The sequence below is a fragment of the Drosophila nasuta genome, chromosome X (genome assembly GCF_023558535.2).
Source record: "Drosophila nasuta strain 15112-1781.00 chromosome X, ASM2355853v1, whole genome shotgun sequence".
In the NCBI taxonomy this organism is placed as follows: Eukaryota; Metazoa; Arthropoda; class Insecta; order Diptera; family Drosophilidae; genus Drosophila; species Drosophila nasuta.
Genome location: NC_083459.1, coordinates 4,724,779 through 4,748,583, shown reverse-complemented (window position 1 = coordinate 4,748,583; position 23,805 = coordinate 4,724,779). Strand labels below are relative to the sequence as shown.

General features: G+C 39.3%; 3 protein-coding genes across 7 annotated transcripts; 2 read left to right on the top strand and 1 right to left on the bottom strand.

Moving 5' to 3' along the window:
• Nucleotides 1-1,000: 1,000 nt before the first annotated feature.
• On the bottom strand, nucleotides 1,001-17,630 carry LOC132795486 (monocarboxylate transporter 12). The gene is made up of 9 exons (XM_060806225.1): nucleotides 17,202-17,630; nucleotides 9,330-9,698; nucleotides 7,572-7,691; nucleotides 6,918-7,510; nucleotides 6,675-6,860; nucleotides 6,490-6,615; nucleotides 3,024-3,354; nucleotides 1,949-2,149; nucleotides 1,001-1,865 (listed from the first exon to the last, which is right to left on the bottom strand). Exons 2-9 carry the CDS (start codon nucleotides 9,478-9,480, stop codon nucleotides 1,702-1,704), a joined length of 1,872 nt encoding a protein of 623 aa, XP_060662208.1. The 5' UTR covers nucleotides 9,481-9,698; nucleotides 17,202-17,630; the 3' UTR covers nucleotides 1,001-1,701.
• Nucleotides 4,135-7,239, top strand: LOC132795487 (fatty acyl-CoA reductase 1). Its single transcript, XM_060806226.1, has 7 exons — nucleotides 4,135-4,684; nucleotides 4,785-4,873; nucleotides 4,954-5,063; nucleotides 5,127-5,328; nucleotides 5,394-5,762; nucleotides 5,823-5,972; nucleotides 6,185-7,239. The coding sequence occupies exons 1-7, from the start codon at nucleotides 4,193-4,195 to the stop codon at nucleotides 6,264-6,266; spliced, it is 1,494 nt and encodes a 497-aa protein (XP_060662209.1). The 5' UTR covers nucleotides 4,135-4,192; the 3' UTR covers nucleotides 6,267-7,239.
• A 3,181-nt stretch (nucleotides 17,631-20,811) lies between the features above and the next one.
• On the top strand, nucleotides 20,812-22,409 carry LOC132796826 (uncharacterized). Of its 5 annotated transcripts, none has more exons than XM_060808141.1 (2): nucleotides 20,812-20,928; nucleotides 20,997-22,409. In XM_060808141.1, the coding sequence occupies exon 2, from the start codon at nucleotides 21,024-21,026 to the stop codon at nucleotides 21,723-21,725; it is 702 nt and encodes a 233-aa protein (XP_060664124.1). In that variant the 5' UTR covers nucleotides 20,812-20,928; nucleotides 20,997-21,023; the 3' UTR covers nucleotides 21,726-22,409. The 5 variants fall into 5 exon arrangements, with proteins under 5 accessions (XP_060664124.1, XP_060664125.1, XP_060664122.1 ...); XM_060808142.1 differs by having other exon boundaries at nucleotides 20,816-20,923; nucleotides 20,976-22,409; XM_060808139.1 differs by having other exon boundaries at nucleotides 20,824-20,928; nucleotides 20,979-22,408.
• Nucleotides 22,410-23,805: the final 1,396 nt, after the last annotated feature.

Below are 23,805 nucleotides of genomic sequence, written 5' to 3'. Positions count from 1 at the left end.
GTAAGAAAGCTACAGTCGAGTGTACTCGACTGTGAGATACCCGCTACCCATTTTAAATAAAAGCAAAATATTGCGGTATTATTTTCAAAATATATCGAAAATATTAAAAAAGTACTAAAAAATATACCAAACGGTATGTTTGGTATATCGATATAGTACCGCATTCAAAATATACCATAGATGGCACAATATACCAGATTGTCGGCCAAAGCAACTAAGACCCCTAGTAAGTAGACGTTTTTGCCCATACAAAAGTATTTCTTTAATAACTTCCACAATTTTTATCTGATCGCAACCAAATTTTCAGGAATCATAACTACTATAGTAATTATTGTATATACCAAAATTCTAGCTTTAAAATTTACGCTTGTTATTCGATTTTTTTGATTTGCGGGGGTGGAAGTGGGCGTGGCAAAAATGTGAAATAAACTTGATCTGCGTGCAAACATAACAAATGGTGTCGAAAAAAAAAAAATAGAGCTCTATCTCTGAGATCCAGCGTTTCATACGGACAGACGGACAGACACACAGACGGACAGACGGACATGGCTATATCGTCTCGGCTGTTGACGCTGATCAAGAATATATATACTTTATAGGGTCGGAGATGCCTCCTTCTACCTGTTACATACATTTCCTGCCGGCACAAAGTTATAATACCATTCTACCCTATGGGAAGCGGGTATAATTATGGGTGTGAGTTGACGATGTCTGATGGATATCCACCTAGAGCTGGAATAAAGTAAGTTAACGAAATATAAATTAATAAGAAGAAGGCAAAACATCTAAAATTTAAAGTACATAAAATCAAGTTTGTTTTATATTTGACAAGTTTTGGAAACCATTAAGCCAAAGCTGAAAGTTTTAAGGCAATCTTAACGCGCTGCCAAGAGCTAAAGCTCAACTAAAAAGTATGCTAGAATTCCACTCTCCCAAAATGCAAAGTCGATGTTATAAGTGGAGACAACAATTGAAAGTACATAAATGTTTTGTGGTAAAAGTATAAAATTTCGTTGTTGGTGTTCTTCTTGGGTTCTCATCTTTAATGTCATAACAAATATAATAAGAGTACAAATAAAAGTCAATATGCTTAGAGCTAAAACAAATAAAAAAATCAACACACGGACCTTATATGGAATGAATATATATATATCCGTATATATATGGTTTGTATATATGTATGTATGCGTGTATATCTGCACTAGATCCGCGTCAGATCGGTATATAAGGCCATAAGCATAATAATGTCAGAGCTAGTTGTAAATATGTGTGTGTTCACAACACAGCTAACGAAAGAAGAGCACAATTTGTGCGTGCTTTGATTTTGTTCCTGTTTCGTCTTTTCTTGCACTCCTTGTTTTTCTTGTTGTTTATAAATAAATTATGGCTACAGCTATATAGAATACATATATGTCTTTCTGCCTACTTACATACGAGTACATTTATCACTATTTCAATGTATATATATTTTTTTGTTATGCATTGCAGCTTTTTTTCGCAATTATTAAAAAAAAAGTACAATATTTCCCTTAAAACAAAAAATGAAAAAAATATGACGTAAATAACTAGCATAGTTAACAATTAGTAATAATCGGTAAGAAAAGTCATTATAGTTGGAGTTGAGCGTCATGGTTTTGTGCGCTCCCCACATCCTGTAACCCGCTAGAGTCTACATGCGCCCCCTGCCGGCGAGTAGCGCAACTAACTGAGCGCCAGCTGCTCCGAGTTCAGCTTGCGTTCAAGCTGGCGCGACTGACAGCGTTGCAGTGGCGGAATGCCAAACATGACCAGGCCACTGATCGCAATCATTATGCCGGCCATGAGGAAAGCCGGTGAATACGTGTTCGTGATATCGTACATCCAGCCTGCCGAATGAGCAGAGGGAAAGAGAGAGAGAGAGAAAGATTAATGTGCTATCATTGTGTTTCGATGGGGGTTGTTCACTTACCGCCAATCGGGGGACCAATGAAGCTGGCGATGCCCTGGAACAGCAGCAGCAGACCAAAGGCATTGGTCAGTTTCTCCAGGCCGAGCAGATCGACGAGGATCACCGATGTGAGACCCACGTAGGCACCGATCGTGAAACCGAACACCGAACAGTAGACCAACAGCGAGTTGTAGTCCGTGCACAGTGGCACCATCGCGGTAGCTGCAATACGAAATTTCATTCTCATTATTCAGAAATAATCAAAACATAAAAAATGTCATTAAAACAAGTAAGTCGACATACCCGCTACCCATTTTGAATAAGAGCAAAATATTGAGGTATTATTTTCAAAATATACCGAAAATACTACAAAATACTAAAATTATACCAAATTATATATTTGGTATATCTGATCGCAATCAAATTTTCAGGAATCATAATTACTGTTGGTATTATTGTATAAAATTGCTTCTTTTTCGATTTTATTGATTTACGGGGGCGGAAGTGGGCGTGGCAAACATTTGAAACAAACTTGATCTGCGTGCAAACATAACAAATGCTGTCGAAAAAAAATATAGCTCTATCTCTTATAGTCTCTGAGATCCAGTGTTTTATACGGGCAGACGGACAGACAGACAGACAGACGGACAGACGGACATGGCTACATCGTCTCGGCTGTTTATGCTGATCAAGAATATATATATTTTATACGGTCGGAGATGCCTCCTTCTACCTGTTACATACTATACATTTCCTGCCGGCATAAAGATATAATACACTTCTAACCTATGGGTAGCGGGTATAAACACATTTTAAACAGTTAACAAAGTATGTTCATGCTTAATAATCAAGTGATTTATTAGCGCCATCTAACGGTGAATGCTTGACTGTAAAGCTCTTAGAAGTTATGAAAACAACAAGATCATTGCCAAAACTATAAAATTCATAATAAATATGCGAGCGAACAAAGCACTGGTTTTACGTGAGTCCCTGTCATAAGTGACTTTATCTCACTTTGTCTAAGCACAGGAATTGAATTACGTGATCGAAACTCTTCGAGGCTGGCGCCATCTAGCAGGGACGAAGCTTAACTTACCTATGCCACAGGCCGTAAGGCAGACGTTGTAGACGAGCAGGCGATTAACCCACGGCTTGTCCGCAATGTAGCCGAGGATGATTCGACCCACGGTATTCGCCACGCCGATGGTGGCGATGAGGAAGCTTGCCTGCTGTTTGTTGATGCCCAAGGTTTCGCAGTGGGCAGCGACATAAAGATAGGGCACGTTGAAGCCGATACTGGTGCAAAAGTTCGAGATGGAGAAAATGACGAAGACGGCGTCCTTCAGCAGCGAGAAGTTCATCATTTCCGCGAAGGTGTCGCGCGTCTCCTTGGAGCATGTGATGCAGCCGCAGCATTTTGTCAACTCCTGTGGATATCAAAAAGAACTAGGTCAATATTTAGGGCGGGGTATTTAAGATATAAAGTTCAGCGCTTCCAGGTGAGCAAAGGCAACATTGTTGGTTCTGAAACTGAACCTGAACACAGTTTTTCGAATTTACATAACATTAAATGCAGCACTAACTAGTTAATAAGTAAAAGTTATTAAGTTGCTATGATGCTTTTCAGATTTTCTGCTTTAGTTTTCAGTTGTTCTTTTCCATTTGACCTTGACGACTCGATCATCTCCACTTGATCTTTACTCCTCGATCTTTTCCACCTGATCTACTCCACTTATGCTTCTTCACTTGATCTTCTTCACTTTTTACTCTTTATTTTTTCTTCTGGACTTGTTTTACTTCACTTGTTGTTCTCCACTTGTTCTTCCAGCTTGAACTAATTTACGACAAAGTAGAACGTTTTATTTTCCCCGATTCCTATCAAGGGTGAACGGTCGCTTTTTATGCTAAACTATAATGTTGCTGTCATTGTAAGAAAGCGTCATTTATGCGCAGAGTATTGTGTAATCGAAAGTGTTCGCGCGATTTGCATGTGAACAGGTGAACTTGTTTGTTAGTTACAAACAAGTCGCATTCTAGTTTTGTTGACCACTGAACTAGTGAATACAATTCTGATTGCGTACGCGTCTGCGTCCGCTTTTGCGTCTAGCGGATTGTGAATAATGCATAATTTCTTTTTGGGGAGAGGTCACTTCAAGTGGCAAATGGCTTAGGGTCCGCTGCACGTTTGCTTAGAAGCTTAGTCTTCAGTTGGACGTGGAATTGCGTGGAACTGCGACTGCTATCGACTACCCGACTACGACTACCATGGGCGTTGTGGATGGATTCTACGAGGGCTGCGAAATCTTTGTTACCGGCGGCTCAGGTGTGGTGGGCAAGGCGCTGATCGAGAAGCTGCTACGCTCCTGCAATGTGAAGCGCATCTATGTGCTGCTCCGCACCAAGAAGCAGCTGAGTGCCGAGCAGCGTTTGGACAAGCTGCGACAGGCCAACATCTTTCAGGTGCTGCGCCTTCAAAAGCCTCAAGAGGTGGACAAACTTGTTGCCATACCAGGTGATGTCTCGCTGCCCCAGTTGGGCATTTCCTCCGAGCATCGCCAGCTGCTCTCGAATGTCTCGATTGTGTTCCACTGTGCGGCCACAGTGCGCTTCGATGAGCCGCTGCGCATCGCATTGCGACTCAACGTGGGCGGCACCTTGGAGGCCCTTAAGTTTGCCGAGCAACTGCAGCAGCTGCGCATTTTCGTGCACGTCTCAACGTTCTTCAGCAATCCGTACCTGGAGCGTGTGGAGCCCAGGGTAAGTCAGTCTGTCCGGTAATCAGTCAGTTAAGTCAGTCAGGGAATCGGGTAGCGAGATGAATGTTCTCTATCTAATCCTTAATCTCTTCTTCACACAGTACTATTCTTCGCCCATGGACTGGCGTCTGTGTTTGCGTCTGTTGGACGAGATCAAGGATGACGACGTGCTAGATGCTCTCACCTCCAAGTAAGTGCAGTTTCCACTTTCTCTACGTCATCCTCAAGCTAAACTAACGACTCCCTCTCCCTCTCTGACTCTCTTTGCAGACTGACCGTGGGTTTCCCCAACACATACACGTTTACCAAGAACCTCGCCGAGTCCCTAATCAATGACTACCACACTCGACTGCCCGTGATTGTCTATCGTCCCTCAATATGTGAGTTTCTGATTTCCCTTCTCTTCCCTATTGACTAACAAAACATGTTTCCCCTTCGGTTAGTGTTGTTTGCTGTGCGTGATCCGTTGCCGGGATATGCACCCTCATTGATGGGCGCCATGGGTCTTTTCTCGCTGGTGGGCGCCGGAGTGCTGAAGACCGTCTACATACGCAAAGATGTGCATTTGGACATTACGCCTCAGGACATGGGAATCAAGGCTTTGTGCTACTACGCCTATGCTGGCTGCGAGGCCTATCGCAATGGGTAATATTGTAAATGCTAGCTGAGTTCTGTGCCAAGCTTAATTCTGTGTTTTGATTTTCCTCAAGCGCTCCGAAGGATTTGATCGTCTATCAGAGCTCCTCCCGCACACATATTCCGCATACTTTTCTCCACATGGCTGAGAACATGGACGTCATCGATCTGTGGCACAAGGGCGCCTTCTTGATGAACCTGTTGGCTCCCGGCTGTCATTACACGGACAATCGCTTAGTCTATAAATTCCTAGTGTTCACCAAACAAATTATACCAGCTTTGCTTGTGGACATGCTTCTGAGGCTCTTCGGACGTCCGCCAGCGCTCATGCCTATCGCGCGCAAGTCCTATCAAACGCTGGAGGTGATGAAACCCTTCATGTTCAACAACTACGACAGTCCCGGTTGCACTGATATCGACACCGTTCTAGACATAAATCGAAAGTAAGCTAACTGCAGTGAAGATGCATTTGATGGGTTCTCTTAATTCTTTTTCGTTTGCAGCACGGAATTTTGTCTGTACGATGAATATCGTTATGCGCATTCGGAGGAACGTCTAATCACCGCTTGCAAGAACATGATACTCAGCATTCGACACGATTTACTTGGCGAGAGTCCACAGACACTGCCACGGGCTCAGATCATTTTGCGCATGTAAGTAGCTCTCCCCTTGTTCCTGAGGTTTTCTTTCTACTGCTTCCTTAACTAGAGGATAGGTTTCTTTTTGTTCTCAGAATTCAATTAATTCGCTACAGTTCCTCTACTTTAGTCTTTTCTTTTCAACACTTTGACTTTATGTAGCATCTATTGCTTAATTATATTCCCTTATTATGATATTCTTTCCCTCTGTAATTCTTTTCTATCAGCAAGGAACACATCAATATTGCCGTGCGCCTCTATCTGCTCTATAAGCTCTGTTGCTGGCTCTGGTATTCCTACCTCGTTTAGCTGCTCGGTCGACTACAGGGTTATTTATGCTACCCAAATCGCTGGGATAGATATTCTTAGATCTATCTGAGGCTTTATCTGATATAGTACTTTATATGGGAGATATCGGCTTCGGTTTATCGAAGGAATTGCGCAAATTTTTTGGTTTTTTTTTTGTTCCTAGTCCCTAAGCTGCCAAACAATATTTTGTATGCAAATAAAATTAAATGTATCAAAAACTGACCTGACTCTGACCCAATGGATGACTCTGACGCAGGGATCCGTAGCGCTTGATGACCCCGGAACCGGAACGCGAACGGGATAGATCATTGCGTGAACTGGTGTACTCGGGAATATTGTGCAGCGAGCCCTGAAATCATTGGAAATCATACAGAGTGAGGTTGGCGGGGATTCACAAGACTCACATACCTGATAGAGGGCATCGGGTCGATACATTGTGCCGCTGGCGCTGTGCTCACGATGCGAATCACGCAGCGGCATCAACTGCGGCTGGCTGGCAAAGGTCCTGGTGATGTCATCGTTGCTGTTGCTCTTCACCACCGTTGTGCTATTGTTCACCGCCTGTCCATTGAGCAATCCATTCGAGTTGTTGTTCTGTGCAAATATCGGATTAAATCTCTTTTGTAAGTGGACACCTGTTGCTCAACTTACCAGTCCCGGCTTGAGGTTGTGTCCTACGCTATTGGAACGACAGAGTCCGTTGCCACCGCCTCCGCCAATTGTTGGTGTATCGTTACGTTGCGGCAGCTGCAGATACTGATCTGTGACGGGTTTCGCCTTGAGCGGTTCCAGCTCAGCGGGCGTTACATTCTGATCCTTGATGCTCGATTTGTTGCCCAACTTGGCGGCCTTGGGCTGTGGCGCCTCCAATGGTCTAAACATTGCACCAAAGATGATGCAGTTGAGCATCAAGCCGCCAATGATGAGCATGGCACCACGCCACCCATAGCTAGCAATCAGCGTTTCCGTCAGCGGGGCAAACACAAACGTGCCAAAGCCCGAGCCACAGACCGCAATGCCCGTGGCCAGGGAACGCTTCGATTCAAAGTATTGCGTCACACTCACAATGGCCGGCAAATAGATGAGACCGAATCCCAGGCCAGTGCCTACGCCAATTGTGATGATCAATGTGGCTACATTTTGAGCAAACACGCTGGCAATGATGCAACCAGCCGCAAGAAGAGCGCCCGCAATTGTCACCGTGCGACAACCGTATCGATTTACAAACGAAGAGCTGATGGGTCCTACAAAATGCATTAAAATAAATAAGTATGTGTGGAGAGGCAAGGGTTGAAGTTCACTTACCCGAGGAGAAGGTCACGCCCACCATAATGGAGGCTATCCAGGCCGTGTAGCCCTTGCCCTCATTGAAGTACGTGAGAAACTCGTTGTAGAAGATGCCAAAAGAATATGTCATGCCATCGGCTGTGGATCAAAGAGGTGATAACAAATGGGGTAAGCTCGTTTCACAATCAATAATTTCATTAATAACAACTTCATTATCTTTTACTTTATTAACTTGTTGCTGAACAACTTTTCATGCATGCTAAGATCAATTTCAAGCACATTTTCAGCCATCTTATGTAGGCAACGTTGCCAAACTTCATTATTTCCGCTGCGCTCGAAAGTATGCATTACAAATCGAATCGAAACGAAATCTAATGTCATAAATCAGTTTAGTTGGCAATTAATAAGAGTATTGAAAAACGTTGTTGTGTTGCTTATCAGCTACCTACTCTGTGGTTGGCCTGGCATTTATATGGCTCAAAAAAAAACTAACCCAGTTATAGGCCCCGCCACTCGGGAGCTTCTTACGGGGACCCGGGGGCAATTAGGCGCTATTTGATAAGATTAGGCAAGTCGACCACTTGGCCAATTAGCCAATTAATTATTATGTATTAACCCATTACATTTTAGTGGGCACCTCTTTCTCCTCGTCGCTCTTCATCTCGTTTTTCATGGTTTTTTTGCCGTCTAGTAGTCGTAAATTTAGTAGTTGGGCAACGAATTTATGACTTATGGCTGGCGCAGAAAACAATGATTTGATTCGCACGCTCTTTTATGACCACGCGAGAAGGAAGGGAGAATGGGGAGTGCTAAGTACATGTCCATATGCCATAAGCCGGCCAAGGTGTTGGTTTTGTTTTTTTTTTTATTAATTTATGAATGCAGCTAGAGCTACAGCAGTAGTCGACTTCGGTTGCCAGGCGGCGGCAAAGACGCTCACAAAAGACAGCAACAGGCGCTACTTCAAATCAAATCAAAATCCAGCAGAGTTGTGTGCACAGTGGTTGCCAGTTGATGATAACGCCATCAAATTCTCTCGACTCTCGATGTTTATCGTACACAAATAATCGCTCTTTGAACACACACAAACACTTTATCTCATTCACTTAACATATAATATATACTATATCAAGAGAGTCTTTAGCGCTCTAATCAGATCAGTTTAGTCTTTGATAGAGTTCCATTAGTATATTAGATTATACTTGTTTACCGATTTGATAGATATGCGTCATCGCCAACATTGAAAGCAAGCATTGCAAGTGTTTTTTTTAGAGCATGTTCAAGGTGTATTTTCCTTGCAGCAATTGGGGGAATTTCAAAATCTGTTCAAGATTTTTATTCTTTTTAATAAGAAGTATTTGTTAACAATTTTAAATGTAGGGTGTTACTAATGTAAATTAGGTATAAAATGTTAATAATACATTTGGAAAATATATGTATATAGGAAGAGTAAAATGAAATTCCTAACATTCCGAAGTGCTATATTATTAACTCGACAACAGTATACAGCGAAACGTATTCACTTATTTATGGGCACAGTTTTATTGTGTTCCTCAATCGATATGGAATCTAGCACAGCATTATCTGCTTGAGGTCTTTCTATATATATATAGAACCATATAGCTTAGATTAGATATCTCAAGGATTTCTGGCTTATCGTTGTCACTCGTGTTTATTGCCATGACAAATGGTGTTTGCACCACGGTGCGCGTGTGTCCAGGTCAAGTGGTAATGTCTGGTTAATTGATTGATTGCGGGAATGCACAGAACACTTACTGACAATGTGGATCATGAAGGAGCCAAAGACGACAACCCAGCCCCATCCGCCATCGGGAGGCGTTGGCATTGCGTCCATTTCCATTTCACAGTTTGCATTTCCATTTTCCGCCTGCTGGGATTTTCTTCTCGCCGGTGGACCGTGCACCATTTTGTTGCTCTTGTGGAATGTGCTGTGCGGTTTTTCTGTCTCTCACTCTCTTTCTCTGTCTCTCTCTCTTACATCACTTGTCAATCTCTTTCTCTCTCTCTCACTCCTTCTTCTGTTTTTTTCGTGCTTGCGGTGTGAAGATTGTTTTAGCTGCGCGACGGCTTGGAGTGCTGCAACATGTTGCACGTAGAACTTCGAGCGTGGGAGGACGGCAACAGCTGAAATGGGATTACAATTGAGACAAGCAATTAGCACAACATGGCTACAGTGAAACATCAATAAAGCAGCTGCCACTGTCAGTTCTTAATTCAATTACGAAAGCACTTGGCTTCTAAATTGTTCATAATGCTAAATATCTATTGCTTCTTGTCATTAATTAGGATTGACAAATCCTTGTAGATTATGTAAAGTATAAGTGCGTTATGTGATTCTCCCGAACGTTGGCATTATAAAAGGTTCATGAACTATGTTCTCAACAGTATTCGTAATCAAAACAAAACTGAAAGTTGATCAAGTAAATCAAGACGTAATTCTAATATTGCATTTTTCGAATTGCGAAAAAGAATACAATATTTTTTTTTGGATGAGAATACAAAAATTGATTTGAATTATGTAAATTCATATGGTGAAAGACGATACTGAATTCAGAATAAAGAGAAAAAAATCTTGTAAAGGTAAAAAGGTGAAATCAAATAAAGTATATTCTAAGAACTCGCATTTATATAACATATGTATATTCTGAGAAACATAATAATAATAAAAATTAAAAAAAAATTATAAAAAATTTAAAAGGAATTATTATTTTTAAAGAAATTGAAGTAGAAAAGAATATATATTGTACAAGGAAAGTGTTGCAGCACTTTGTTGGTAATCAATATACCCGCTTTGCAAAGCGAGTGCGAGGTAAAAGTGATAAGTGCATTGTGAATGGCAATTTCAGTTGATGTGGATGTTGATGTGGACTTGCACTTGGACTTGGACGTGGATTGCAATTATTTGATTCGTGCTGATGGGAAACGAGAACCGAATCGAAGCGGTTATCAAGTTGCGGCGCCACCTTTTGAACCGTCCTGTCAATCAGACGACAACAGCAGCAGGTCGGTGCAGGGGATGAGGGGGAGAACAGACGTAACGCTGTCAATCTGCGTTACGAGGAGAAGTGGAAGTGGAAGAAGAAGGAGACTGATGGATGGAATGAATATAAATATGAATATGAATAACATGAATACGAGTAGTTTGTTGTTTTCCTCACTTCTTATCAGCGACTTTTTGAACTGCGCGGGCGCAGACAATCCGAGCGGGTGGGGGGAGAATGGGGAATGGAGATTGAAGAATCCGAGGAGGGCGTGACACAATCCTCCATGCTCCTCCTCCCCTCCCCGACTTTCCGCAGCGATCAGCGAAATGTGCAAAGTGAAAACAGTTTCATTATATTTAATGAAACTCATTTGGATTATCAGCCGACAATCCGAGACGACAATAACGACGAGTATGTGAATATATGGACCCCCCTCGTATTCAGGCAATAAAAAGCATATATATAAACATCTTCACAAACACGTATATATATATACATGCATATGTATATATGTATATGAGTACAATAATAATATTATTATAGGCATTGGGAATTGTTGAAAAACAATCGTAAACGGAGCCAAAGTCAAGCCATGTTTATGCGTACACAGATCTCGTGATATTCACCAAGCACAAAGAGCTGCCAACTTGCTGAGCTAAGGCTGCCAACTTGCTAAGAATATCTTCAACTATTAACTGCTTCGTTACTTTAGTTCTAGTGTCAACTTGGCTGACTTGTCAACTTAATGTTTAAAGAGCTACCAACTTGCTAAGAATAAACTGTTAATTGCTTGGTTACTTTAGTTGTAGGTACAACTTAGCTGACTTGTTAACCTAATGTCTAAAGAGCTGCCAACTTGCTGAGAATATCTTAAGCTATTAACTGCTTTGTTTCTTTAGTTGTAGTGTCAACTTAGCTGACTTGCCAACTTAATGTCTAAAGAGCTGCCAACTTGCTGAGCTAAGGCTGCCAACTTGCTAAGAATATCTTCAACTATTAACTGCTTTGTTACTTTAGTTCTAGTGTCAACTTAGCTGACTTGTCAACTTAATGTCTAGAGAGCTGCCAACTTGCTGAGATAAGACTGTCAACTTGCTGAGAATATCTTCAACTATTATTTGCTTTGTTACTTTAGTTGTAGTGACAACTTAGCTGACTTGTCAACTAAATGTCTAACTGTCGTCTTAACTGCATTTGCGTCCTATTCTTTATTTGTACGCTTAGCTGAGCTGAACTTAACAATTGGTTTAAACTTTGCTGCCAACTTGCTTAGCAAAGTGCAACAGAATATTTGAATCACAAGGCCGTGGAATATTTTTGAACTAAGCGATTATTGCACCTTCTACAGAGTAATTTCAAACCTTAAACCAAACAAATAAAGACAAATTATTTCAAAGATCAAGTAGAGTTCACATACATATGGGCAATTCTCAAAGAAAGGTAAACCACGACCGAAAAAAAAAATCTTCACATTCATCGTATTTTTTTGTATAATGTCATAAAGAAATATCCAAATTTTTATAATACAATGGATCCGTAGCATATCTCGGTTGTTTTTATAAAAAAATTTGCCTGCAAACTGAAAAAATGTAATTTTTTCTCTTTTAGCTCCTTTTGTATGCATTTTTATGTTTTATTATTTCACAAAGAAAACATATGATATGTTTGCTCTTTTTCTACCAAATCTCTTAATAGCAATCCAATAATAAGATAAAAAATGCAAAGTGAGCGAAAATATGTTCAATCAACTGTTTATTTTTATTTTGCTTCTTATCTATTTTCAAATCGTACGTTCGCGACCAAAAACATCATTTCATTGTAATTGCTCCGCAATAAGTGCAAGCAGGTGAATGAAACTTCTCGTGTTAAGTGATTTTGGTATATATATTAAAAATATAAAAATCGTTGGGGTTACTCAAACCAATCTTTTTTATTGATTGTCAAAGTAGCGTACGTTCGCGACCTTACCTATAAGCATATGTCGATTTTACTAGCGTCGCATGGATTTAAAAAAAATTTTTTTTTTTTTTTGTTTTTGAAAACAATGTCGTTTGCAGTTACTTATTACTTGTTAGTTATTACTTATTATTTATTACATATTTTTCTTGCTATTAATAAATTTCAGTACATATTTCATATTTAATAAAAATTTATTTTTTGCTTTTAAATGTTATTAGACACATTAAATTGAGTTTGTTTTGTTTGTTTGTTTTGTTTTTATGAAATATGAAGTTATTAATAAAAAAAGTTGTGGTAAAATAAAAATTTTATTAATAAAACAACATGGAAAAATCGTACGTTCGCGACCGTACGTTCGCGACCGGAACTTAATTAAATTAAAAATAAATAAATGGAGATATTTTCTTGGGAGTAGACTTAATAGAAAGCTACATGATTCTACTTTGTAAGTAAAGTTATTTCTTTAAAATATTCCGCCTCAATTCGCAGAGTTTTGCATTTTACTGTATTAAGCCAAAGTCGACTTCCATTTTGCGTACGTTCGCGACCGCATGTTTTTTGACAATATTTTGAAAATTAAAAATCGATAAGCCCCATAATTTACACTAACCAAAGAGCTAAACAAATGCTATCGAAGAGTAAAAAAAAAGTTTCAGGAAACGTTTGTTTTCGATTTTATTTTTCTAATTTATCTCGTACGAACGTACGTTCGCGACTTTGAGAAATGCCCATATATAAAAAAAAAATAGTATGGTATTTATGTAATAGGAGACTCGAAAGATTTTTAATAGAATTTCAATTGCACATACTTAATGGGTCTCAGCAAGTCGATTAGACTCGCAGTTGTTTGCAAATATTTAGTTGTCGTCAGCGAGTTTAAAGTGTTATGCAGACATAGTTTGCATGCTTCAGCATACCTTGCATTACTTACATATAGGTGTGTGTGTGTATGTGTGTGTGTGTGTATGTTGCTGCCGTCAAGTGAAAACAATACGCAAAAAGTTGCAACAAAGCAAAACGATGATAATAATGACGACACGATAAAACACAAAAAAAAGATGCAGTTGCAAAGGGTAGACAACGAAAGAGAGAGACAGAGCGTTTCAGAGAGATAGAGAAAGACAGATAGGGAGTAAGTGAGATAGAGAGAGAGAGAGAGAGAGAGAGAGAGGGCAGCAGCAGCGTAGTCGGATGAACCACAATGTAAATGGAAAATTGAAATGGGAACAAAAGTGCTGTCCTCCCCTCTCAGGCTATCAGCAACTGTTCGCATGAGACACACACACACACACACACACACACACGCAGGCGTGGACAAAAGCTGCAACAATAACAACGTTAAACTTTAAGCGGTAGCGCAACAAAGGCAACGCGATTAGAGAATGAGTTTAGGGGCGTCGGCGACAGCAACAACAAGAACAAAGTGTCTAAAACAACAACAAACAACAACAGGAAATGACGCTTGCAATCAACAAGTGACTCACGTGTAACTATCACAGTCACGTCTGAGGACTTACGCCTTACGCCTTACGGCACATGTCTTATGCCTTACGGCTTAAGATTGAGGACTTTCGAGTCACGTGACTTTTCATGCGGCGGCGCGCAACTTTTGTATAATCAGCGACTATTAAAATTCCCTCCCCTCACACTCTCTTTCTCTCACTCTCCCTCTCTCCCTCTCCCTTAACACACCTCCCTCGCATTTTAATCATCTTTGTCACTTGCTCTGTGATCTGTGTCAAAAATGAAATCAGAGCAAATTTCTGACCATGACTTTGACGCTCGGACATTGCAAATATACTATACAGTATATATGTATATGAATATATATGCTTATGTATAAGTAGGTTCTATGTTGATAGACTTGATTATGATGCTCCTAATCTCAACGCAAGCAACAAAAACATTGCGCATACGCAGCGTGCACTAATTGAGAGCTCAGTCTTCGTCTCCATCTGCGTTGCTGTCTCTGTTTCATCGCCCACTCATTGAAAGCTATTGAGATCTGAAAAGTCTACTTGCCTCTCACAACTACCATATGATAGTTGTATACTATAACTATATAAGCTCGTAATATCATTTATCGCGCACTTTTAACGCCCACTCGAAATGATGATCAAAAGTTCCGCAAACAAACAAAAAAAAAGAGCAGCTCTTAGATCGCGTGTAGCGTCATCTCATAATTGAGTGCGGCTCGTCAGATTCATTAGATTATTAGATTTAATTTCATCATCAGGAAATTTATGGGATTTGCAAACGTTTGCAACGTTTTGAATTTATTGTAAAACCTGAGCATTTAAAGAATTTAAACAATCGAAGAGTATTCAATAAAAATTAAATTGTTTCCTTATAATTAAGTAAAGATTTCTTTAGTAAACTGTTTCAGAAAAGTGATTAATTTAAAATGAATACGTTTATTTTTAGTAGCTTTTAAAGTCTTGGTATTGTTACAATATGAAATGCATAATTATATCTTCTAAATGCTCGAGTGGAGTTCAGATCGATATGCAGTTTATCTGAGCGCGACTAAGTAAATAGACTGCTTTTATAAGTAGTAAGTAATACATATAATATAATATATTCTGATAGCCGGACGACAGCCTTTGTCGCTATCTCCGTCTAACAATAAAGCAGTCTCTGCTCTTTGCTCTTTGGCTATTTCTTGGAGTTCGTCGATAACAGCTTCGCAGTTAGCAACGCTCAGTTTTTAACTATTATCAACAAGGCGTGGAAAGGGTAATAAGAGAAGGGCGAGAGAGGGAGAGGCTGAAGTTTAATGCCGAGTGCAACACTGACCTACCCCAAATGCAACATACACACAACTAACAAACGAGTAAAGCTTAAGTGCCGAATAGTCAAGAGCAACAGGTGAGCGATGAAGTAGGCGAAAGGAAGGGAAGAAAGCAAGAAAGAGAGAAAATAGAGAGAGGTTAGGGTGAAGGCAGCGAGGGGTGGGAAGTGTTGCAGTTTGTTTGCTGCAGCTTTTGGCAGCTTTTGCGTTGTTCAATTTTATTGACAATGTCATTGAACTCGCAAAAACAAATTAGCAAAATGTCAATGTCGTGAGTCTTACCAAGAGACAGTTAGACTGAGATAGAGAAAGAGAGAGAGAGAGAGAGCTTTGTGTGATAGAAGTGCATTCAGATTGCAGTAAAATTAGCTCTCGCTCTCACATTTTCTTTCTCTAGAGTTTTCTCACCTTGCCCGACGCATTTTGTTGAATGCGTTGAAAAATGCAGGAAACGGTGAAAATTGTGCTCATGGATATGCAAATGCTTGCAAATGAATGACATTTTTATGATCGGAATAAAGAAATAGAATAAAGAGAGCATGGCGACTAATTGCGCTTCAATCGCCTTTGTCTTCGCTGCTATCTCGCTTGCACTCGCATCGCGCTATCTCTGTCGCCGTTGTTGTCGCATTTGCACTTTGTTCATTACTACAGATAGCAATAATTAGCATTTTATTAATTTACATGTCTGTCTCAATAATGCAGTCGAAATTTGCGGTCACACAATTTAATTACTTTGGCCTTGCTTTTGATTTAACGCAATGTGACATCTTTCTTTCTTTCACTCTCTCTCTCACTCTCTCTCCCTCTGTCACTCTCTCTTTCTTTCTCTCACTTCTTTACTCTCGCCCTCATTTCACCTGTTGCTCTTGGCATCCTTTTGGCCAGCCTATTAACCCACTGCCATCAATGCAATTAGTCTCTATAAGTGAGGTTAAGTTCGCCGAAATGAGGTTATGGTCACTTTAGGTCAAGAAAAACATCAACTTATTGGATTAATAATGTTATTGTTCTGCATTAATCAGGTTAACATTAAGGCTGTGTGTTTTCTGGGCATAACTTTTTGTGTTCGCTACGAAACTAACAAATATGAATAACAGTTAATCAACTTAGTCAACAGTTTTCACTTAACAACTCTTTAATAATATATGTTTACTAAAACAACTCGAATTTTATTGGAATATTATATTTATTTATTTAAGTTTGTATATGACGCTTTAAGAATTGACAAGTATAATTATTTTGGCATTAATCAACTTGTTGTGTTGTCATTAAAAAGTGCAAAATATATTTTGAAAATTTACAAATATATGATAATTATTTTTGCACATTTTTGTCTGATATTCCAATTTATTTGTTTTATTCTTAAAGAAGTTTAAAGAATTGCCAGATATTAATATTTCCCCAAGCTTATTTTTAAAGCATGTATTTTTGTTTTTGTTTTTGTTGCTTTAATTGACAAATTAGATTATTCTCACATCACTTTTATCTATATAAGCTATAGGAAAACATGCTATATACACATACATATAGAGAGTCTATCTTTCTTAAAATACGGATTTTGTTTGCTTTGTTCTAGCAAGTTCATTGCCATCAGCATGAGCATTTGAAAGAGCTTACGAAATTCGCTTTGTCACACACTTCTTCATTATTTGCAATATCGATAAAACGTATCAAGCACTGCATTTACTATATAAAATAACAAAATACACCCAGCGGCAATCATTTGCAGTCCACATGTCAGTCAATGTGAATTCCGCATGTCAGTTTCTTCTTCCCACTTTATTGCTCTATTTGTGTCGCTTATTTTTGGACACCCGACAGAATTTTCAAAAATAAAAATAAATATCGTTTGGCACTTTTCAAGTTTGTGTAGTTCGCTTCATTGCTTACCTGTTTTTCAGTCTTTTTCTAAAGCTGAAAGTTCTATTTACACGTTCTTATGTTTGTTTCAATTATTTATGTTTTGTGCTTGCACTTTTTTTTGTATTGAAGTTAAATATTGATTTTGCTTTTGGTATTATTTATTCATTGATTGTATTGTGTCCTTTTTATAGATGCTTCACTTCACTTTTGCCACTCAATGTGCTTTGCAGATGCACCGCTTTTTAAATAATGCAGAACAACAGAAAAAAAAAATAATAAGAAACGTCACACGAAAATATCGAAATATATTTATATATAATATTTTATTTAGCGCGACAGAAGCTTATAACGGTTATTGAAGACACTGTTTGACTAGCTGGATTATTAAATTGTATTTTAAATTTCGACGAGAGAAGGAATTCGTCGGTTCGGTTTTGTGGAGTGAACACAGCCGTTGCCGCTGTGAGTGAGCGAGCATTTAATAATTGTTTCGCCGACTAACGAAATCGAGGCGCGACGCCACATAAATCAACAGTTCGTTCTCTTTCTCTCTTGCTATCACAATACTCTCTCGCTCGCGCACTCGCACTCTCTCTCTCTCTCTCGCTCTCGCTCTCGCTCTCACGTTTCTTATCACTGCGAGCATTGTGAATTAGAGAGTCTTATCACAGCGATTCTCAAATCTATTCAAATTTCTGCTGTTCGTAACAAAATTTCTTCTTTTTTTTATACCCACTACCCATGGGGTAAAAGGGTATTATAACTTTTAGAGACGATATAGCCACGGCTGTCTGTAGATTTTTGCTGTGCCCACTTCCGGCCTATCAAATTAAAAAGAATTTAATATAAACAGTCAGTTTAATGAGTGATTTTTGATATATACATTTGCAGTATATATTATCATTATTGAGTTTATTCAAGAAACGGTTTTACATTGCCAGTTGTGTCGGGTCTTAGTTGCTTTAGTTTACAATCTGGTACATTTTGTACTCTGTGGTATATTGATATACTAAATGAACCTTTTGATAACTTGTAGTATTTTTTGGTATATTAGTTTGATACATTTTAGGAGTAATACCGAACTTTTGTTTGCTTTTATTCATACAAAGCAGCGAGTGTCTCACAGTCGACCACAGTCTTACTTGTTTGTTGTTAGTTTTATTTATTTCTATTTCGGAGACGGCAACGCTAACTGCTGATGGGGATGGTCGAAGGGTTAAGGAGTGTGAAGCTAATTGGAATTTGCGTTAAGTATTATTGATTAACAAATATAATATTTTGAAATGCCAAATTTTTGTAAAATTCAATTTATATAAATACAACTCTCTAACTTTAATTTGCCTTTTTTTCTTTGTTTTAGTCTTTTTTCTAAATTATCTCCCTAAACTGATCCGCCAAATAAATACTAAATAATATACGACCTTACATTTGAAATTGATTTTTCAAATTAAAGCTACAATCTCTCAAGGCTTTAACTGCTCCGATCTATTATTTCGCATATAATATATCTACAGAATATTTGTAAATCGAATAAAAATGTAAAAAAATTAATGAACAAACGATTAACATTAAACAAGCTACAGTGAAGTGTGCTCGACTCTAAGATACCCGCTACACATTTTGATTAAAAGCAAAACAGCGCGGTATTATTCTTAAAACATAGAAAATTCATATGATATAGTATTCATAATAATCCATAGAGTACAAAATATACCAGATTGTCAGCCAAAGCAACTTAAGACTTAAACTAAGTATGAGTCTTCAATAACTTATAATATATTTATTTATATTTACAAAAATTCGCGAATCTAGCTTCACTTGCTCTTCGATTTTTGCTGTCGAAAAAAAGTATATCTCTCTATCTTATAGTCTCTGAGATCTAGGTGTTCATACGGTCGGACGGACAGACGGACAAGAATATGTATACTTTATAAAGTTAAAACCCTGTGGGTAGCGGTTACATTTGTTTATCTACTTTGTAGTAGATACATTCAGTTATTAAATGTTAGTTTTCACTCTTAAGTTGTGGATAAACACGGTCGATAAATGCTGCGGAACATGACCAACTGCATTTGCAGCTTAAGTGCGGAATATTTGCTCACGGTGTGCCAAAGTTTCGGCATTCTTTGCCATTTTAAAATCTAACACATAACATTTGGGATCCGTTTGTAACAAAAACTTTGAAAATGTATTTGCTGGAGAAGCGCGTCGCACAGTGGGTCGAATGTTGTGATAAGTGACGGATGGAAATTGAAGTTGAGATAAATTTACAAGTATTTTTAGCTGTAATTTTGTGTAAACAAAAGGAGTTGCAGCTGTCGTTGCTATCAGTGTTTGTTGACATTGCATGACGTTTGTGTCACTGTGCGAAGTGTTTCGCACTGTTCGGCTAATTAATTCAGTAAACGATATTAAAATTGGTTCTACACCCGAAAATGTTTTATTGATAGCAGGTCGCATGCTTTGTGGCCCATGATTAATGGGTTATGACCAGGAGGAGGAGTAGTGGAGGGAGGTGGGGAGGGGCTATACGACGTCGGTCAACGGTTTTGCCGGATTAGTTTGGGGACTACGGTACGCATATGCCCTGTCACTGGGTAGGGCCATCGATTGTCTCTTATCGGCGACGACATCGCCAATGTCCGACGTCTAATCAGCCCGAGACCATCAAACTATATTGCCAAAGTGCACTACAGAGTGGGAAAGAGACAGAGGAGGGAGTGAGGAAAGGGGCGCTTAGCTCGTGATCGAGCCAAGCAAACCTCGATCTTCATTGCCCTCCCCATGTCCAGTCTCAAATTTACGATCGTCGTCGATGTTGTCGTTGTCGTAAAACACCGAACACACATAGAGCACCCTAGACCGCGTTTATTGATAAGAGAACCCACTGAGTTTTGTTGTTTCGCATTGATTTCTATCAACTAGTAGTTGTATACATAAGAAACGAGGGGCCAAGCACAAGCGTGTAAAACTTCCATTACATCAGCAAACAACATAAATACCCTAAGCAGTTCAACACTGAGTGTGGGATCTTTTTTTTTTCTAACTGATGTTCTCACGATCAAAATATTGAAGTTGCCCTGCGATAAAGTCACGTTTAATTCGTATTTAAAATTGCTTAGGCTATTGACAAAAATTGTATTATGATTATTTAATGTAAGTTTTAAGTGTGAACTTTTGAATTATTGCAGAGTTTCAAAATTAAAACAACAACATAAAAACCTAAAATTCATCAAAATTATTATATGTGTTTGTTGTTTTGATTGTTTTTTTTTGCTTATTTTTATTTTTATTATTTATATTTATTTATATATAAATTTTTTATATTTATATTCTGATATATTTTGTATTTTGTTTTAAGACTACAAAGCAAGATCCAGTTTTGAGAATGTAAATTTATAAATTGAATTCTTATAATTTTTTTGTTAGATTCGTCACACAGCTAATATGCCCAGCGCATACACTACCGCACAGCTGCAGCAGTTGCAGTTGACAATTGTCGGTTGCTAGAGCATTCGATAAGCTGCGCGCGATAACAAGAAATCGATAACGATTGCGAGATGCAACTAGAGCGAATCGGAAAATCAATCAAACAAAAAACGGAGCACAGGAGCGGAGTTGGCCTTGGAAAGGGTTTCAGGGTGGAATTGACTTTGCCTCTCTCTCTCTCTCTCTCTCTCAAATAGTTGACGAATTAACCGAACACCGGAAACGGAAATTCTCAATTGGAATTTCTTAGCACTTTGAGAGTTTGGTAAGCAAAGAACTTAAGTCGCAACAAATTGTAGTTAGTTTATTCAGCAGTTTGAAGCGAACTCACAGAACTTTCGTATATATTTTTTGCCGATCATGACCACCGAGTACGCTCCAAGCACATCACGGACAAATGCCAACAACTGGTGCTGCATCATGGACAAGCCGAGAGTTGAAGAAGCTGCCGGCGATGCTGGACCATCGACATCGCATCAGTCGACGACGCTGTTCAAGTGGCTGGCGCTGAACAATCAGCCCGCACTGGAAGATGAAACACCGCCAGCCAGTTTCTATGAGGTGCTGGGCAACGCCGAGGTTGCCTTCCACTGTGCGAACTGCTCGCGGCTGCTGCTCAGCCTCGATGCGGATGCACTGCAGCGCACAATTGGCACCCAGACTCAGGTGCTGAGGCAGTTGCAGCTGGGGCAAGCGCAGACTCAGACACACTCGCAACTTGATGCGCTGCAGAAGCAGACGCAAACGGACCTGGAGGCCAGCGAAGAGGATCTGGCCATGCAGGCTCAGCTCGAGTGGCGACTTCAGCAGCTGCATCAGCGGCAGCAGGATGATCGCAGCTCTTTGTGGCCTTGGCTGAAGCAATTGAGCGCCTTTTGGTCGCTACTGAAGACGCTGCTCATCTGGATCTCGGTGCTCAACGGTTGCTATCTGCTGTGCCGTGGCCTGTGGCATCTCAGCATCTGGCAGCGTCCGCTGATGGCGCCCCCGCCATCGAGCTCGTTGCCCGCGCTCCTCTATCGCAAGCTGTGCGCTCTTGCCAGGAAGCTGCACATCATTTGATAGCAGCCGCTCCTGGTAACATTCCACACACAGCAGCAGCAGCACAGGTTCGAAAATAGTTTAGTTGCTATTTATAAACAATAGCGGGCAAAGCCCGCTATTTTAAGCCGCGTTCCCGATCGAGAGACAGCAGAGATAGCACAGCACAGCACAGTTTCCCCCATTCCCGGTTTGTTTTACCTCCTCCCCCCACGCCACCTAGAATATTATACAGTCAACAATAACAGCGACTTCTGTAGAGAGATTACCCCTAGGCATGTTCTAAACATAAATTTCATTGTGTATCCCGACACCAACCACGTTGATAACAGCGTTGACACCATCTCAAATTTACGGTCAATACATCTCTCAGACACCTCTCTCTGTCTCTACCTCTCTCTTTTTATTTCTCCTCCCCTTCTCTCTCTCTGTCACCGTCTTTCTTTAATCTACTGTTCTGCACATCGAATATACAGTGTATGTAAAACAGCTCAATAAATACGACAATTGCACATAATAACAAGAAAAGTTCGCTTCACATTCGACTGTGCAAGACCCTTTGCTTTTGCTATGTATTACAAATATTCCTGTCGAATGCTGTGTCTACAAAAGTCTCTTGTTTGTGTGGACACGCTTTATCAGCACAGAAAATGGGGAAAATACAACTGCTGATGTGGATCAGTAAATATTTATAACTCTCCTACTTGTTTCGCAATTCATGAAAGATCAACACTTTTCACTTTTTTGTATATAAGACTCTATTTAGACCGAGTACATCTACTTCAATGATGGAGTTCTATGATGCAAAGTGTTTAAACCCTCTTACACACAACCGCTTAAGGAAGAAAGAAATTTTTATGACGCAGGGTATAAAACAAATTCAAAAGTTATTCTAAACATTATCAGGAGTTATTAGAAATAACAGATGACAATAGTAGTCCAGATGTGAATGTACTTTTTGATCTGCGACCTACTATTTCGACTTGTTTGATTTGCTAAATATATAATTTGAAATCAGGTCATTAAAGATTTCCAGTTTCGTATACAATATTTGTGATACGCGGGCCTACGTCCAGATTAAGGTTTCGAGAACAAGCTGAGGGGAAAAATTCCACTGGGATTCAACGTAGGTCGATTCAAGTTTCACGGCTAATGGTCAATGGCCCCCGATAGACTTTGATAACAAGCACCTTTTACATACACATTCCACTGAAGTTCACACCCAATAAAAAACGAGATCAAATTCATGCTATCTATTATATGTACATAACATACATATTTTAATTGGTGCATTCACTTGCATAGCCTCAGGTCTCAAAACGGAACTTCACTCTAGAGCACGTCCAGAGGGCATGATGAGCAAAGCCAAGTGCCAAGGTGAAGCCCATCAATGTGTTCGCCTTGAGCGGCCTCTTGAGGCGTTCCAAGCATCAAGGATTATTGTTAGTCCCCTTAGTCTTATCGAGCATGTCTCGTTTTAATTTGCACAGTAGTTGAATGGTTAACTTTATTTTTTTCTTTCGTTATGCTTTATGAAGTTCATAAATGTTCGATTCGATTCGATAAGATAAGCTTGTCGAATATTTAGTGTGTTTTATTGGATCATCTTCAGAAAAAACTAAAACCAGCAACGTTGTAGTCGATTAATGAAAAGCACGTGCTCCAATAACAAAAATATTTGCACAATTTTTCAGTTCTGTGTACTTTTTTTTTTTGGCTTTTTGTTGTTACTTTTTGATTATTTTCGTTTTGTGTCTGGGGGTCTGAGGTTCACACAATCTCTGTGGAACTATATATAAATCGTTCGTGTAGTAAGTGCTGTTTGAATAAGTCACCGTCAAGGCTGCAGCATAAACACGAGACTTACGACTCAACTTTCAGCTTTGTCTATTAGTTCGTCTCTCTCACTCGTTTTTTTCTATTTTACTCTTAAGCTCTAAAACTGGCGCAAAAAGAGCACAGAATAACTCTTCATTGATTATTAAAGACTTAAATAGAAAATTCGAATTAAATTAAATAGAAAACAGTGTCTCACAACTTTTACTTTGTTAGCATGAATCAAAGATTTTTTAAAATATCAATGAATGAATATGAATGAATA

Excerpts from the sequence above, each read along its gene's own strand:
- LOC132795487 (XM_060806226.1), top strand. The coding sequence starts at position 4,193 with ATGGGCGTTGTGGATGGATTCTACGAGGGCTGCGAAATCTTTGTTACC. Across the intron at positions 4,685-4,784 it reads TGGAGCGTGTGGAGCCCAGG|TACTATTCTTCGCCCATGGA; the intron begins GTAAGTCAGTCT and ends TTCTTCACACAG. Across the intron at positions 5,064-5,126 it reads TGTCTATCGTCCCTCAATAT|TGTTGTTTGCTGTGCGTGAT; the intron begins GTGAGTTTCTGA and ends CCCTTCGGTTAG.
- LOC132795486 (XM_060806225.1), bottom strand. The coding sequence starts at position 9,480 with ATGGTGCACGGTCCACCGGCGAGAAGAAAATCCCAGCAGGCGGAAAAT. Across the intron at positions 6,616-6,674 it reads GACCCGATGCCCTCTATCAG|GGCTCGCTGCACAATATTCC; the intron begins GTATGTGAGTCT and ends CAATGATTTCAG. Across the intron at positions 1,866-1,948 it reads CATTGGTCCCCCGATTGGCG|GCTGGATGTACGATATCACG; the intron begins GTAAGTGAACAA and ends CTCATTCGGCAG.
- LOC132796826 (XM_060808141.1), top strand. The coding sequence starts at position 21,024 with ATGACCACCGAGTACGCTCCAAGCACATCACGGACAAATGCCAACAAC.